Source organism: Idiotropiscis lumnitzeri, chromosome 12 (genome assembly GCF_059441095.1).
Source record: "Idiotropiscis lumnitzeri isolate Australia: NSW breed Sydney's pygmy pipehorse chromosome 12, RoL_Ilum_1.0, whole genome shotgun sequence".
Lineage (NCBI taxonomy): Eukaryota > Metazoa > Chordata > Actinopteri > Syngnathiformes > Syngnathidae > Idiotropiscis > Idiotropiscis lumnitzeri.
In genome coordinates, this window is record NC_142402.1 from 12,137,184 (window position 1) to 12,152,067 (window position 14,884).

The 14,884-nt window shown below is 39.6% G+C and overlaps 1 protein-coding gene across 3 annotated transcripts in view; it reads left to right on the forward strand.

Moving 5' to 3' along the window:
- LOC148325936 (rap guanine nucleotide exchange factor 4-like) overlaps positions 1-11,913 on the forward strand; it is a 38,536-nt gene extending 26,623 nt beyond the window's left edge. For 2 of the 3 annotated variants that reach the window (XM_088311034.1, XM_088311035.1), the window contains exons 3-27: positions 746-801; positions 1,442-1,548; positions 1,625-1,746; positions 2,127-2,310; positions 2,576-2,660; positions 3,417-3,477; positions 3,569-3,645; positions 3,806-3,952; positions 4,304-4,398; positions 4,501-4,586; positions 4,710-4,788; positions 5,971-6,121; positions 6,230-6,318; positions 6,409-6,436; positions 6,523-6,595; positions 6,976-7,122; positions 7,211-7,308; positions 8,566-8,691; positions 8,910-9,088; positions 9,196-9,286; positions 9,364-9,414; positions 9,499-9,586; positions 9,665-9,729; positions 10,635-10,689; positions 10,785-11,912. In XM_088311034.1, coding sequence (XP_088167160.1) covers positions 746-801; positions 1,442-1,548; positions 1,625-1,746; positions 2,127-2,310; positions 2,576-2,660; positions 3,417-3,477; positions 3,569-3,645; positions 3,806-3,952; positions 4,304-4,398; positions 4,501-4,586; positions 4,710-4,788; positions 5,971-6,121; positions 6,230-6,318; positions 6,409-6,436; positions 6,523-6,595; positions 6,976-7,122; positions 7,211-7,308; positions 8,566-8,691; positions 8,910-9,088; positions 9,196-9,286; positions 9,364-9,414; positions 9,499-9,586; positions 9,665-9,729; positions 10,635-10,689; positions 10,785-10,912 — 2,468 coding nt within the window. In that variant the 3' untranslated portion in view covers positions 10,913-11,912. Of the gene's footprint in view, positions 1-745; positions 802-1,441; positions 1,549-1,624; positions 1,747-2,126; positions 2,311-2,575; positions 2,661-3,416; positions 3,478-3,568; positions 3,646-3,805; positions 3,953-4,303; positions 4,399-4,500; positions 4,587-4,709; positions 4,789-5,970; positions 6,122-6,229; positions 6,319-6,408; positions 6,437-6,522; positions 6,596-6,975; positions 7,123-7,210; positions 7,309-8,565; positions 8,692-8,909; positions 9,089-9,195; positions 9,287-9,363; positions 9,415-9,498; positions 9,587-9,664; positions 9,730-10,634; positions 10,690-10,784 lie in introns of all 3 variants that reach the window. The other variant, XM_088311033.1, reaches the window with a different exon arrangement.
- The last annotated feature ends 2,971 nt before the right edge of the window (positions 11,914-14,884 follow it).

A 14,884-nucleotide genomic window follows, 5' to 3' on the forward strand; every position in this document is an offset into this window, starting at 1 on the left:
AGATATAGCTCATTTCATTGGATGCTTTATATACTTCAGATATTTAAATATGGATGACCTATATCCACCGAATAAACATCTTATTCAAAGGTAAAAACAACGCCTGCTCTTTTCAACTCATATTATTTCACTCGTTTAATTTAATTTTATTTATTTAAATAGAACATTGCATTGGATGCTTTATATACTTCAGATATTAAAATATGAATAACATAAGTACAGTTTGGGTTGGGGACGCACGCACGCAGGGAACACATTGTTTTTAACATAAGAAGCATACAGTTTGGGAGGGGGGCCAAGCCCCCCTCCCAATCACACACACAACGTCATCACAACGAGACAAAAAGCGTAATTCTGTAGGCGGGGGCCCTTGGCCCACACACACACACACACATACAACGTCATCACAACGAGACAAAAAGCGTAATTCTGTAGGCGGGGCCCACTTCGACAAAAGCGTAATTCTGTAGGAGTGGTATTAAACCTTCAACGGGCAGGGAATATGTAAATATTTTGAAATAGGTGGCTGGAGATTGGATAGTTTTAACACAGGGGCGGGGATAGCGGCCATTTTGGACAAAAGCGTAATTCTGTAGGCGGGGACAACGAGACAAAAGCGTAATTCTGTGGGCGGGGCTATGACGTCATCAAAATTCAAAAAAGCGTAATTCTATTATCTCTAATGTCTGATTTCTTTCAAAGAAAAATCATCCACCCTCAATTGTGAATATCTTTTTCTCTTAAGGACTTGCAGACAAAGACAACATGAACTCAGACTCTGCAAACAAAACTCACAATAAGGTAACTAGTCTGCAAGGACCACCTGATCCATAATAAAACTCATTCAGAGAAATGTCAACTTCCCCCAGGGCAGAAAGGCTCTTTCCAATTTAATTGACATCATTGGTTGTGTCAAATTGTTGAATGGATATTTAACTAGGTGGAGAAATAGAAACGCTGTGCACGACTGCATACTTTCATGTCTGTGAATGAACTACAATGCCCGAATACTGGTGTGTGTGTTCTCTGAGCAGAGACAACGTGATGACTCACCACTGTGATCCTCTCTAGTTATGCTAATACTAGCTAATGCATGCACATGGAAAAAAAGATCCTACCGGGCCAATTAGTGCACCTTCCTTTGTTGCTTTGAAGCGCTGTGCTGTGAGCGCACGCACATCTGTCCCTTTTAGATGCAGGTGTCAACTCCATGGGCACCTTTTTTTTGTGCAGCTAACCTGCACAGACCTCCACTGAGGATGAACCATGAACCACCTGTGAAATTAATAAATGAGCAGCTACTGTCTCTCAAGCTCGGAATACTTATAACATTACAACATAAATCTTGCAGAAATTCTTTACACGTGTGTACCTTGGTGATCACGTGAGTTTTCAGTTAGGATCGTGTGTTCATTCATTGCACGTTTCTCGTGTTGCATAGATTCCCACCGAGAAGCTCCAGAGAGCGGGGAAGGTTCTCCGCAACGCCATCCTGTCCAGAGCCCCTCACATGATTCGCGACAGGAAATATCACCTGAAGACATACAGGTGATTGAAAACAAAATCTGTGTAGCTCTTTCCCTCTCCTTGCTGGATATTCATGCCATGTAAATTTATTTTGTAGACAATGCTGTGTAGGCACAGAACTTGTGGACTGGCTTGTGCTGCAGAGTGCGTGTGTCCTTACACGTTCCCATGCTGTTGGCATGTGGCAGGCACTGCTAGAAGATCAGGTGCTGAATCACGGTATGTAACAGTCTCTCGTTCTCTATTACTTTATTTGAAAAAAAAAAACAAACATAAGAAAGACATTCTGACTTTGTGACGATAATTTCTATTGATACGGTCAGAGAGGTATGAAATATTTTACTTTATGATCATGGTTGTAGTTTGTTGTGTTTGAAATTATTGCAATGGATTTAATGTGATGCCTTATCAAAAAAAAATAATAAATAAATATATAAATTATAAATATAAATATAAATATAATCAATATATTTTCAACAAACAAAACTCTATGCACTCTCGATTCACGAGAATAACACATTAATAAACAGTTTGAAATAACCATGAACAGACCTGCCTTTGTGTCTGATAGCGATTTTGTGTTCTCATTCCCTCTCCAGTGGACCAGGAGCTGGGTTTCCAGGACAAGTACCTGTTCTATCGCTTTCTCGATGACGAGGAAGAGGACACGCCGCTGCCTAGTGAGGAAGAGAAGCGGGAAAGTGAAGAGGAACTGCCAGAGACCATCCTTTTCCTCGCTCAGATTGGACCAGATGCACTGCTGCGCATGATCCTCAGGAAGTCGTAAGTTGTTGTCTGTAATTGTCAATGCCAAGCATTCGCAATTGATTGGAACTGTACCTCTTGCATGATAATTTAGTACGACAACGAACCTACAAGAAACACCTCTGTATGATAGAGACTGTACGTAAAAATGTGCTAAAAAAAATGTACCCAAGAGCTGCTTCCTTCACAACTGTAAGATGTGACAGCATGCATGACATCTTGATAGTGAGTAAAGTGTGACTACCCTCTGACTTTAAGCGTGTGTGCGCGTGTGTGTGTGCAGGCCTGGTCAGAGGACGGGCGATGACCTCGAGATCATCTATGACGAGTTGCTTCACATCAAGGCCTTAGCTCACCTCTCCAACACTGTAAGTCTACCACTGTCCTTCATTCGGTTTTAAAAAAATGAATGCATTTAAAGAGATTGTATTTTTTTTCGACGAGGCCAACATTTTTTCTTATGCATGTACAACAACATAATTTCAGACACTTTTGAATGTTTTGGCAAATCCATGGAGAATCCTACAAGTGCACATTTGTCTATTGATTTGGTAACATTTCCGTTTCTTGCCAAGCCAGCACTTATCTTGCACGATAACATTCGCTTTGACAGAAAATACCAGAGAGAAATGTTGATTTCTTAATGACTTTATTTCCACCTGTGCTTTAGTTGGTGCTGGTGGATAATGACATCTGCAACAAATTGTATTATTATTATTTCTTTTAAATGCTTTCTATGTATGAGATGAAGGAAAATGTGTCCCTCATACTGTTCTTTCGTCATTTAGCACGCTGCAGGGTTGAAATTTTGAGATTGAAATGAGAACTGAAAGAGAAAGCGCAGTTGTCGTGCACATGCAAAACTGTAAAATATATTTTAAAAAAAATATTAGAAGACTTTCATTTCACTGTAGCAGTCAGCAGTCAGGCTTCAGTTGAAGTCCTGGCGAGTAATCAGTGTAATAAATAAAATTGCAAATTAAAAAATAAAAAAAAACCCACACATCAATGAATGAACTGTCTTTATGGCCGCTCAGGTGCTCTAAGAGGGTGTTTTTCTCCACTTGGCTTCCTGGTAAGTTTAATTTTCCCTCTAAACAAACCAAATGTGTTCTCACTTGTAGGTGAAGCGGGAAATGGCGAGTGTCGTTATCTTCGAGTCGCACGCTAAAGCTGGAACCGTGTGTAGGTCTTCACTTTGATGTCGCCGCCGCTTTCTGCTTCTTTTTGTGAGATGTATTAAAGCAATGTGGAATTTTGTTGTTGCATCTTCCAGTGTTCAACCAAGGAGAAGAGGGCACATCATGGTACATCATCCAGAAGGGCTCCGTTAATGTGGTTATCTATGGCAAGGTGGGTAAAATAAAGGCTCAAAGGCAAATTTACACAGCACATCACTTTGCAACCACCGTGTAGGGAGAGGCACACAGGCACACTTGTTTTGATGACTCATTCCAGCACCTTTCTTCAGGCTTTCGGAATATTTAAATGTGTAAATCCGTGTGTGTGTCAGGGGGTGGTGTGTACACTCCACGAAGGTGACGACTTTGGAAAGTTGGCCCTGGTTACAGATTCACCTCGCGCTGCCTCCATTGTCCTAAGAGAAGACAACTGCCACTTCCTTCGTGTAGATAAGGAGGATTTCAACAGGATTCTCAGGGTACGTGAGTGGAGATGATGGATGTGTAAATAAAACCTGAAGATAAATTGCAATACTTTTGTCAGTTAAATTCTACATCAAGCTTTACTTTAAGCATATTATATATGCATATTGTGCACGTGCTAGTCACAGTGATATTCAAAGTGTGTCATAATGGGGGAGGGGGGGCACAGCTAGCGGTTCTGGTTAAGGTACCAGACTGCATATCTTCCCTGACCTGGATTGTCTGAACTGGAGCATCATCACGATACAATGATCATGTTAGCGCGTGATGTTTGTCTCCCTCTAGTGGCAGACAAGTAGTTATGCATTTTAAATACCGTACCTAAGTGTGCATTGTCTTAATTGTAGGATGTGGAGGCCAACACAGTACGTTTGAAAGAGCACGAACAAGCTGTACTGGTCTTAGAGAAGAGTCCTCGAGCCTCCACCCTGGGAAGCATCAAGTATGTGTTAAAACAAACAAACAAACAAAAAAAAACATAATATCTTCTTTCCTTTTCACGAAAAAGTTGGAATTTACCGTCATGATCAACTTTTTTTTGCAGGTACACTGTGATCTCAGGCACTCCAGAGAAGATTCTTGAGCATTTTTTGGAGACCATGAGAATGGACATACATCACAGTGAACCAGGTTGACAAACAAAGCACACACAGAAATGAATAGCCTCACAAATCTGAACCGATTGTTTCACTTTCCTCTTTTTTGCCTTCTGATTCCTCCTCTTTTTTTGCTTTCTATTTCTTCTTGTGTCAGACCCAGCAGTGGACGATTTTGTCCTCATGCACTGTGTCTTCATGCCCAACAGCCAGCTGTGCCCTCTACTCATGGCACAATATCCTTTCGACTTTCACTTCTCTACCTTTGTCTGCCTCTGTACATTCTCATCCTTTAAAACAGTTGCCTGAATATGTTAATTAATTCATAATATTAATGTGATATCCCACATTTGATTTTTAAAACTGATGAACGGGCCTGGTCATTTGTGCCAACCTACCTGTGGTAATAAAAAAAAAAATGGTTAAAATATATAAAGGTAATCTGCGATTGGCTGGCAACCAGTTCAGGGTGTGCAGCACCTACTGCCCGAAGATAGCTGGGATCGGCTCCAGCAACCCCCTCAACCCTTGTGAGGAGAAGCGGTTCAGATAATGGATGGAGGTATAAAGGTAGTTTATTCCACTAATTAAATAATTTAGTCCCTTCTTTTATTGTAATAATAATAATAATTCATTTAATTATCCATCCATTTTTGAATATTGGTTTTCCTCACTAGGGTGAGGAGCCTATCGGGAGGCAGGGTACACCATGAATTGGTCAACAGCCACTCACAGTCATTTGATGGGCATCAATTATTAAAATAAATAAATAAATCTGTATATTTTCTATGCCTAGGAAAAGTGTGGCAAGACTGTTCGAAAAAAAAAACATGTACTGTATTTCTGGACTAGAAGTCGCTCCCGAGTTTAGGTCAAAGCAGCCCAAAAATGCATAATGAGATACAAAAAAAAAAAAACATTTGTCAAAATAGAGTATAAGTCACATTTTCCAGTTATGGTTTTCAGGTCCAAAATTCCCTACATGCAGCTTTTAAAGTCTGCAAAATATGATTCTCTTGAGCGGTATTTGTCTTCAGTCGTTCTCAGTTGCCTTTGTAAGGAGTCAGAGATGTCGGCGCATAAGTCTCGCGTGTCCTCTCGTGGCTGTCTGTATATGTTTTTTTTCGCTCCAGAGTATAAGTTGCAGGACCAGCCAACCTATGAAAAAAAGACTTATAGTCTGGAAATTGCAGTAGTTGGAAGCTAAAATGTCAATAACGACTCTAATAATCATTATCTTTGAGTGAACCCTATGCCATGTTCAAGAAATATTTCTTTTGTGTTTTTGAACAATATTTGATTGAAAATGCAGGATGTAATGTAATAGTACTTAATATCAGCAAAAACTGATGATGTAAGTACGGTTTGGGAAGAAATGGTATCAGTGCCTGTGTTTTTATCTTTAACCCGGTGTGCACCTACCATGCGGCCTCCCCGCCCGGCTCTGAACAGGAGAGGTTGGAGCATGCGCTCAACTGTAAGCGGAGGGCTCTCATTTTGGCTCTGCGCTGGGCTAACACGCACACATTTCTCCTACAAGAAGAGCCTGCTGCAATTTCTTTCCTCGAGGTAGCAAAAATCAACAAATGCTTACTAAATCAAGCCAGCCTGAGATTTTATTTAAATGTATACATATTGTTTCAAAAATTATTGACGCGTTTCTTTTTTTGACTACAGGAGCTGTTTGGAAGTGTATCAAATGATTCACGGATGCTCAGGGCATTGAAAGACTTGCTTCCAGACCTGGAGAAAGTTGTCAAACTACAGTATGTTTCCAAACACTTAAACTGACCTCACATGCTTTATATCGTATGCCACATCTCTCATTCAATCTTTAAATTTTTTTTTTTTTGTAGTTCAGAAGAAGCCAAGGCCACAAAAAAGGTTATTAAATACCCAACACATTATTGCAATTATATGCTGTATATGCTTACTGTGTTTTTTTGGGTTTTTTTTCATTCAACAACAAGACTTTAATACGGCAGTTCAGCAATGGGGAGGAAAGGCTGCAGAAGAAGCAGGCCATTAGAAATCAAGATGACGGTAAGTGACTGCGAGAAAAAATGTAACGTTTGCCCTACGAATCGTGAAAAAAAAAAATCCCAGGATTTCTTTTTTTTTTTTACAGTAGATTTGCTCCCTTCGTGTTTTTACTGAGCACACGAGGGCACTTTCATGTGACAAATAATGTACCTTCTACCGTCATAAGACTGTAATATCAAAAACAACCCTCACTGTGCAGCACATGTTCTGTGAAAATGCGACGGACAGAGCTCTTTGTCAGAATGAAACTCTTAAACATATCTCGGACAACAATATACCACACGATCTAAATGAAACCTCTGTGGTCACTTAATGCAACTCTTGCGGAGATGTGCAGGTGTACCTAATGGCACCCTAAGTTCATTTGTGTTCTGTACCAGTCCTATTGAAGGTGTACTGCAGTGACCACACATACACCACCATTCGAGTTGCTGTGGCAGCGACGGGCAGAGAAGTGATATGTGCCGTGGCTGACAAACTTGGTTCCACTGACGAGCTCGTCCTGGTTCACCTCAGCTCTGCTGGCGGTAAGAGAAAAAAACAGAGACACGGCACGTACACGTTATTCTCCGGAGGGATTTTAATGATGTGATGTACCGACAATTTGTATTTCAGAGAAACAAATCCTGAAGCCCAATGACGTTTCAGTGTTTTCTACTCTGAGCATCAACGGCCGATTGTTTGCCTGTGCACGAGAACAACTCGGCAGTCTGGCAAGTCCTGAATTTTGCTCTGTTTGCTTTGTATTGTAGTTTAACCCAACGGTCAAAATTTTAGAAGCCACCTGCACTATCTATTAACTGTTTCCCAGCAGATTCATTACTCCTGGAATTATTTATGCAAACCACCTGTTAATAATTTGCTTTTTTTTTGTGCTCAGTCAGAAGCCTTATAAAATAACTTTATTTGTATTGGTGCCATCAGTGTCAAGAAACTTTTGAAATGAGTTGACGAGCTTCATGTAGAAAAAGGTGCTCTGCTGCCATCTTGTGCCAAGGAACTACGTGGACGAGAGTTTTGGAGATTTTACACGTTATATCAGGCGTGGGCAAACAACGGCCCGGGGGCCATATGCGGCCCGTTAAAGGTTTTAATCCGGCCCGCCGAACGTGAAAAAAATTGAATGAATAAACCTTGTTAATGTTTTATTTTCTAAATATTGTGGTGTGTTAAAGAGAGACATTTTGTTGTAATGCTTTTGTTCATTTTCATTTAAAATTAATTTTTTCTCAGATGAGGTGAGGTTTCCAAAACACTCCATCCATCTGCTCCTGGTCTGGCCCCTCTGTCAAATTTTATAACCCATTGTGGCCCACCAATCAAAAAGTTTGCCCACCCTTGATTTAGATGAAAGTTGTGTTCTGGTATCTTGGTGTCCAGTAACCATGTTGAAGTGAGTTGAGCTTGATTTAGACAAAAAGTATTGCTTTTGTGCCATCTTGTGGCATCTTGAAATCTTAAAAAAAGAAAATGGAATCTTGATGGCAAGGTGCAATATTGATGTTGTTGGAGGTGTTCATTTAGACAAAATTGGTGGTTTGGTGCCATCTCGAAATGAGTTAAGAGTTTCATTCGGTTAAATCTAGTCCTTTGCCGCCATCGTGGTGTCAAGAAATAATGTTGAACTGAGATGAGAAGCTGGATTTAGACAAATGTATTGCCTTGACACCTTCTTCCTGACAAGAAACTATGTTGAAATTGATTGCTGTGCCTAATTTAGATATAAATATTGCTTTGGTGCGAGTTTGAGGTATATCAGGGACGAGGAACTATGAAGTGGGTTGACGAGCATTATTTGGGGAAAAGTAGTGCTTTGCTACCGTCATGTGTGATCTATTGGCAATTTTAAACCCCTTTTGGGGCTTCAGTTACCCACCCAATGAGCAGGCAATGATCATTTGTGTGATATCAATACATATTTCAAATTGACAATACTTAACTTTTTGATTATTCCGCTATCTGTGCATCAGACTCCTCTCACAGACCAGGATGGACCCTCAGCGGGTTCAATGTCGACGTTTGAGCTGATGAGTTCAAAGGATCTCGCCTACCAAATGACAATGTTTGATTGGGAGCTCTTCAGCTGTGTGCATGAGGTACCACACAGCGCACACACGCAAATAAATATATAGTCATGTCAAGAAATCTGCAAAAAGCAACAAAAGCTCCTGTCTAATTAGGAAAGTAGTAAAAGTTGTAATTTATCCAGCTGTTCATAAATTAACTATTCTATCGGACTTATGATGCACACATTCACTCATATGTTTTGTTGCTGCTCAAAAGTTTGGTAACACCATGTCCACACATCCCACAGCACGAACTGCTCTATCACACGTTCGGCCGCCAAAGCTTTCGAAGAACCACGGCCAACCTGGACCTTTTCCTGCGAAGGTTCAACCAGGTTCAGCTGTGGGTGGTCACTGAGGTGTGCCTCTGTGGACAGCTCAGTAAGAGGGTCCAACTTCTCAAGAAGTTCATCAAGATCGCTGCGCAGTGAGTATTGCCTTGGGGCGGAGTCAAATTGGAGGAATGATGATCGTAAAAAAAAAAAAAATGTAATGTAACAATTTTTTTAAATGCGGATTTCTGTTTGCCTGTAGTTGTCGGGAGTTTAAGAACCTGAATTCGTTTTTTGCCATCATCATGGGCATGAGCAACCCTGCTGTAAGCAGACTGAGTCAGACATGGGAGGTAAACATCAAATCATATTTATGGCTGACCATTTTCACCTCACGACAATGTTCAATTTGAATGTTTTCCCTTATCAGAAGCTGCCGACCAAGTTTAAGAAGTTCTACGCCGAATTTGAGAGCATGATGGTGAGTTGCAGATCGCGAGTGAGAACATATGAACATTGCTATTATTTATTAGTGATTGACGTTGTCGTCACGTTTCATTTTCAGGACCCATCGAGAAACCATCGATCCTACCGATTAACTGTTACCAAACTTGAGCCGCCAATCATCCCTTTTATGCCCCTCCTACTCAAAGGTCGCATTCTTGGCATTTTGCATTCAACACATTTTGTTTTGTATTTTAACACACTCATAATGTCAAATTGCATTGCAGATATGACTTTTACACACGATGGCAACAAGACATTCATCGACAGCATGGTCAATTTTGAGAAAATGGTAAGGCAAAATTCTTCGAGACAAACTGAATTTGGTATACTACTCACAACAAGTTGAGGAGAACAAGTTATGCAAAAAGTACTGAAACATTGAACATTTGGACATTTGCTATCAAAAGTTTAGAAAAGGTCCTTGTAATGTTTCTAATTCGAAATTTCCCACCGATGCTCCTGTTTTTTAATAAGGCAAATTTCACCCTATTGTGTTGTTCTTTTAAAATCATGTCGTAAAATCCATCCATTTTCGGAAACACAATTTAATAGAAACAGCATAATTAGTTTGCGCATCAGAATTGAATTACTTACTCATCTCCTGAATTGGCCACCAGGGTGCAGTGTAATGAAGTCATGTAGAGACAAAATTTCACTCCTACTATAAGTGACTCAGTAATCAGCAATGAGTTGTTTTTCGCAGAGGATAAAAAAGATATGCCAGTGAGTGTTAATTTTTCTGTGTACAGGTGCTGCTGCACCATTTGTGTTCAAATAAGTGTTGCCTAAAAAACAATTAGGGTGCCCAGCTTGGACTTTAAAGTGTGATAAAACACCACCACATAAATGCCGTTCATTAGCCCGTCTATGGCATATCTAAAAGTGCGTTTTGACTTAAGGTAGCAGAATTTGTCCAAGTCAAAGATATGTGGTTGCTCTAAATACACAACATGCCTTGGAATTCTCTTTGTTTTATGTTTACTTTGACAGCACACTTCAAACGTGTTCTCCGTCTTCCCAAGATACTCCTAGTTGAGATATGTAATGAAATGAGGTCAAGAGTGCCTGGATCTTTCATTTTTGATTGCGAATAGAAACAAAAATATATTAAAAAAAAAAAATCATCTGAGCGACTCCTCAGATGGATTTATTTGGTTTAAAGCTCCAATAACATTTGTGTTCTCTTTTCATCAGCGTATTATAGCAAACACAATTCGACAAGTGAGGCACTGTAGAAGCCAGCCTTTTAGTAAGTCTTCTGATTCTTTTTTGTTCTTTCAATGCTTTTCTCTGCTTTACAAGCAGGTTATACACAAATAGCAATCGAATGTATCTCTGTTTCAGATCCTGACATCTGCCAACCGAACAAGAATCAGGCGGAGGTTCGAGGTTACGTCAGGAAGCTCTGCGTGATCGACAACCAGAGGGCGCTGACGCAGCTCTCCTACAGGCTGGAACCTCGGCGGACATGAGATTCCAATTTTTCACCACGTCGCCTTCCTTGTGACTACACACAAAGCGGACGCGTCAGCAACTGCGCGTTAAGTAGCAACACACGACAGTCAATGACTTTGGAAAACTCGAAGGACAAATACTGTGCCATTAAAGGCCTCTTTCTCTCGCCGTGTCTTCGCCCCATGCAACCATGAGGCTTAATCCTGTAGTTAGTCGTTACTGTTTTGGGACCTGTTAGATAGAACTGTCATGTATAGAACTTGAATCAATATCCCGCATGACTGAACTTCATAGGCTTGGTGTTCTATACGGTGGATTTCTATCAGCGTGTCCTGCAATGTTGTGCTACGCAACAAGCTCCTCCTCCAAATTCTCCAAAATGAAGTATAATCTATATTTCTTAATCACCATACTCACTACAGAATCCCCATTTATCTCAATATAGAGGGACTATATTAAAAATCTTTTTCTGCTATGCTACTGAATCCAATTGTTCCACTTCAAAATCGTTGTTGAATTGTATCGCACCCCATATAACGAGAAATTGAATATATTGAAGAGATGCACCCCCTCCCTAACGATTAGCCTCGTTACGTTTTAATCTACAAAAGAGGAATCATGGCAAAGGATCCCTTGGATGTTTGAGTCCTTTAGCTGAGTGTCAATCCCCTGGTGAGATGGTTCACCATTATTTAACTAACTATTAGTTCGAGCCCAAATGATGTTCTAACAGAGATTGAATTTGTCACGGTCGTACGACTGCATTTCATTTCTGCCATGGAGTAAAACTCCCGCTACCCCTTGGTGATGTTTCTTGTTTGGATCTGTTCTAAAGTCTTTTTTTTTTATTATTTTTATTTTGTAGGTGTGTGTAGGTTTTGAGTGTGATATTGACAACTGTGATTCATTTTCATTTGATCTCAGGAGCTTTAAATGTGATGATGTGTATCGAGAACGGCTTGCTTCCATCATGAGCAGCTGGTATCTGTGCTGTCCATGTTAATAAAAATAGATTATTTAACAAACACCGAGACTTAGCGACATTTTTCAAGAAATCGTTAAATATTCAAACCAATACAAAAGCTGTATCACAATTTCTGTCTTTACAAAGATAAGACATTAAAGTTTATTATTGTGATAACCATAATGATGATGCAGTGAAGTTATACACCACTGCAAAGTACAACTACAAAAATGTAGGCTTGGCTAAATTAATACCTCTCTGACCCTTTCAACGAAATGTTAACGCTTACCTTTGTAAATGAGCTTTTTGCGGATTTAGCGCTTGCATTGGATTTTTTTTATTTCTATCCGTCTGGATGTCCTATCTTGAATTCTGCCCTATGCGTGAAATATTGGCGTATTTCTCAAGTGCAAAAGTAAACTACAATTCCCAAAGGACTGTTCAACCTTCCTTGTTCAGCACTAAGGACACAAGAAATACATCTAAAATGAACCCCAAACTCAATTTAAGATTTCAAATGATAAAGACAAAACGAAGGACATTTTTGCTCTATTTTTAGATACATTTAGAAACGCAAAATGCAGAGGTGACAAATTCCAGGTGCTTCGACTCAATCGTCTCCCGGGGTGGTTGTTTCCGAACCCCACGTGGCTAAGGTTTTTTATTTTCTGGGCTGGGATTTGCCACCTCTGGTCAAATGTAGGTCCAGGTTTTTTTTTTTTTTTAAGATTTTTCAATTTGGGTTATTTCAATAACCTTGGTCAGGATGCCGATATAAAACATAATTTCCCATTTCCTTTTTTTCTGCGCTATCGCCCCACATATTGTACCAACCAAAACTTCCACTGAGTGTACCTAATATAATGTCTCTGATACTAATTTGTGTCTTATATACATGAGGTTTGATTAAGTAGTCATTTTAGATTAAAGTATAAAGCATTGTTTTTTTTCTCCCATGAAATTATTATAAGCAGACATTTCAACATATGTATAGTTGGTCAAAACTTCCTCTCGTGTGAATCTGCCTGACATGATGCAAATGTAAGCATATATTGTGTGTCGTCCAGAAAACCTAATCCTATTTCCATACTATGCCGTAAGAAATGAATATCCTACTACGTAATTCTTGAAACAGACAGCACACATTAGAGTGTTGGAGTAAAGATTCTTGTCAGGAAATTAATTTTGGTCTTAGCTATTATAGTTTACATTGATTTTTTATTTTTTTTTTTTGTCAAAATCCAAATCTCAGAATACTTGGTCTGGTTAAATTTTAGAGCCTTCCTATGTGCTGGATTAGTGTTTACCGCTCCACAGTTGATCTCAATGATGTCAAACTATTTTCCTGCCTGCTGATGTCACGGGGTCATTCCTGTTAGGGTGAGTAACGCACGCTGCCATGTGCATGCACAAATTGTGAGGGATAGTGGAGTATTTGTGGTAGCCATGCTCGTTGCTAACTGGTTTACTGTGTGTCAGATTATGGTCTGGGAGTTTGTGTGTGTGTGTGTGTGTGTTTGAGTGTGCACTCACGCAGTGCAGAGAAAGCTTTATATAGCCACACTCATCCAGGAAGAAGGAATGCCCTGGATGCCACTGACCATATTTGAACAGCAAGTCTGCTGCAGAGCGCACGCAGCAAACCGTAACTGAGACACAGAGGTGGCAGTACTCACACTCTGTACGCGTGTACAAGAAAAGATCTTTATTCCAAAAAATTAATTCATTTAATAAAGCAGTTCTGATTAAGCTCCAAGTAAAATATTTTTTTTTTAAAAAGTACAGATTGAAATGTATTAAAGTACAAAAGTAAAAGTATCAATATGCGTTTTGCTAACTTGACACAGTGCAAAGATAAACTTCTCCACACAGAATAGTTTTCCTTTCAGCAACTTGAATAGTGCTCGGACTGAGAGGAGAAATACAAATCATTCATCAAATTCAATTTGAGAGACATGCAAGAGATTGTGTCGGTTTCCAAAATGCAACCAGATCGCGTGATTGCAAATTGCAGTTGGCTGTAGGAAGGGATGTGCTCGTAAAATGTTGGCAGAACTCACGTCACGTTTGTGTGATGAAATAGATCTCACCAAAAAATGTAGGGGATGCCTGCAGTGTCATTTTCAAATTCATATACACGTACTCTTACATACTTTTTTCAATATTTTTTATAATTATTTCTTTTTTGCATTGAAAACACATTATGGCGTTTTATCAGTGATTTTTTTTGTTGTTGATATTTTGGGTTCTAAAAACCGCACCCCCTTCAATGTATTTCAATGGCCGTCAATTCTATGTGGATTTTCGCAATTCAATCAAATCAACATGTTGTGAACCTATCGTCCTGATTTACGTGTGCAAACAAAAAAATGAATATGAGACCATTACTTGCGGCTGAATTCGCCTTAGTTTGATATTTTATTAAAAATAATACTTTTAGAATGGTATCATTGGTGAATATTTGAATTTGCACATTCCCATTTTGTATTTTTGCCCATCTGATGTTCATGTCCATAAATCACATTACTCACCAGCTACTTTTTTTCGCTGTAATTTACATAATTAATTGGCCGACTTTTTACTTTTATTAGTCATATTCTGAAGTACCATAACTTGAGTACAACTATTGGTGTACTCTCCACATTTTTTTAAACCAAGCATGAGCTAGCCTTTGCTTGAAAACTCAACCCCACAGCTAATGATAATTAAAAAAAAACAAAAAAAAAAAATCACTTGAATATTTGAATGCAAGTCGTTAAACGGACAAACACCACATTCCAAATATCTTAAGTCCACCATTGAAGTATTTGTACTTCAACCTGTCCCACGACTATTTAGTGCATTCGGGTTGTAATTCCACGACCCTCCACTACTGGGCAATGTAACACCTTGCACTAACAAGCCAAGCCATGCCTCCTGCAGACTTTTTAACAGTCCCCAAACCCCCTCCACCAGCCCTCCCCTCTCTCTTTCCAGCACTTTCTGGTTTCTTCCTCAGTGACTATCGCCCCCGCTAACTTACTGA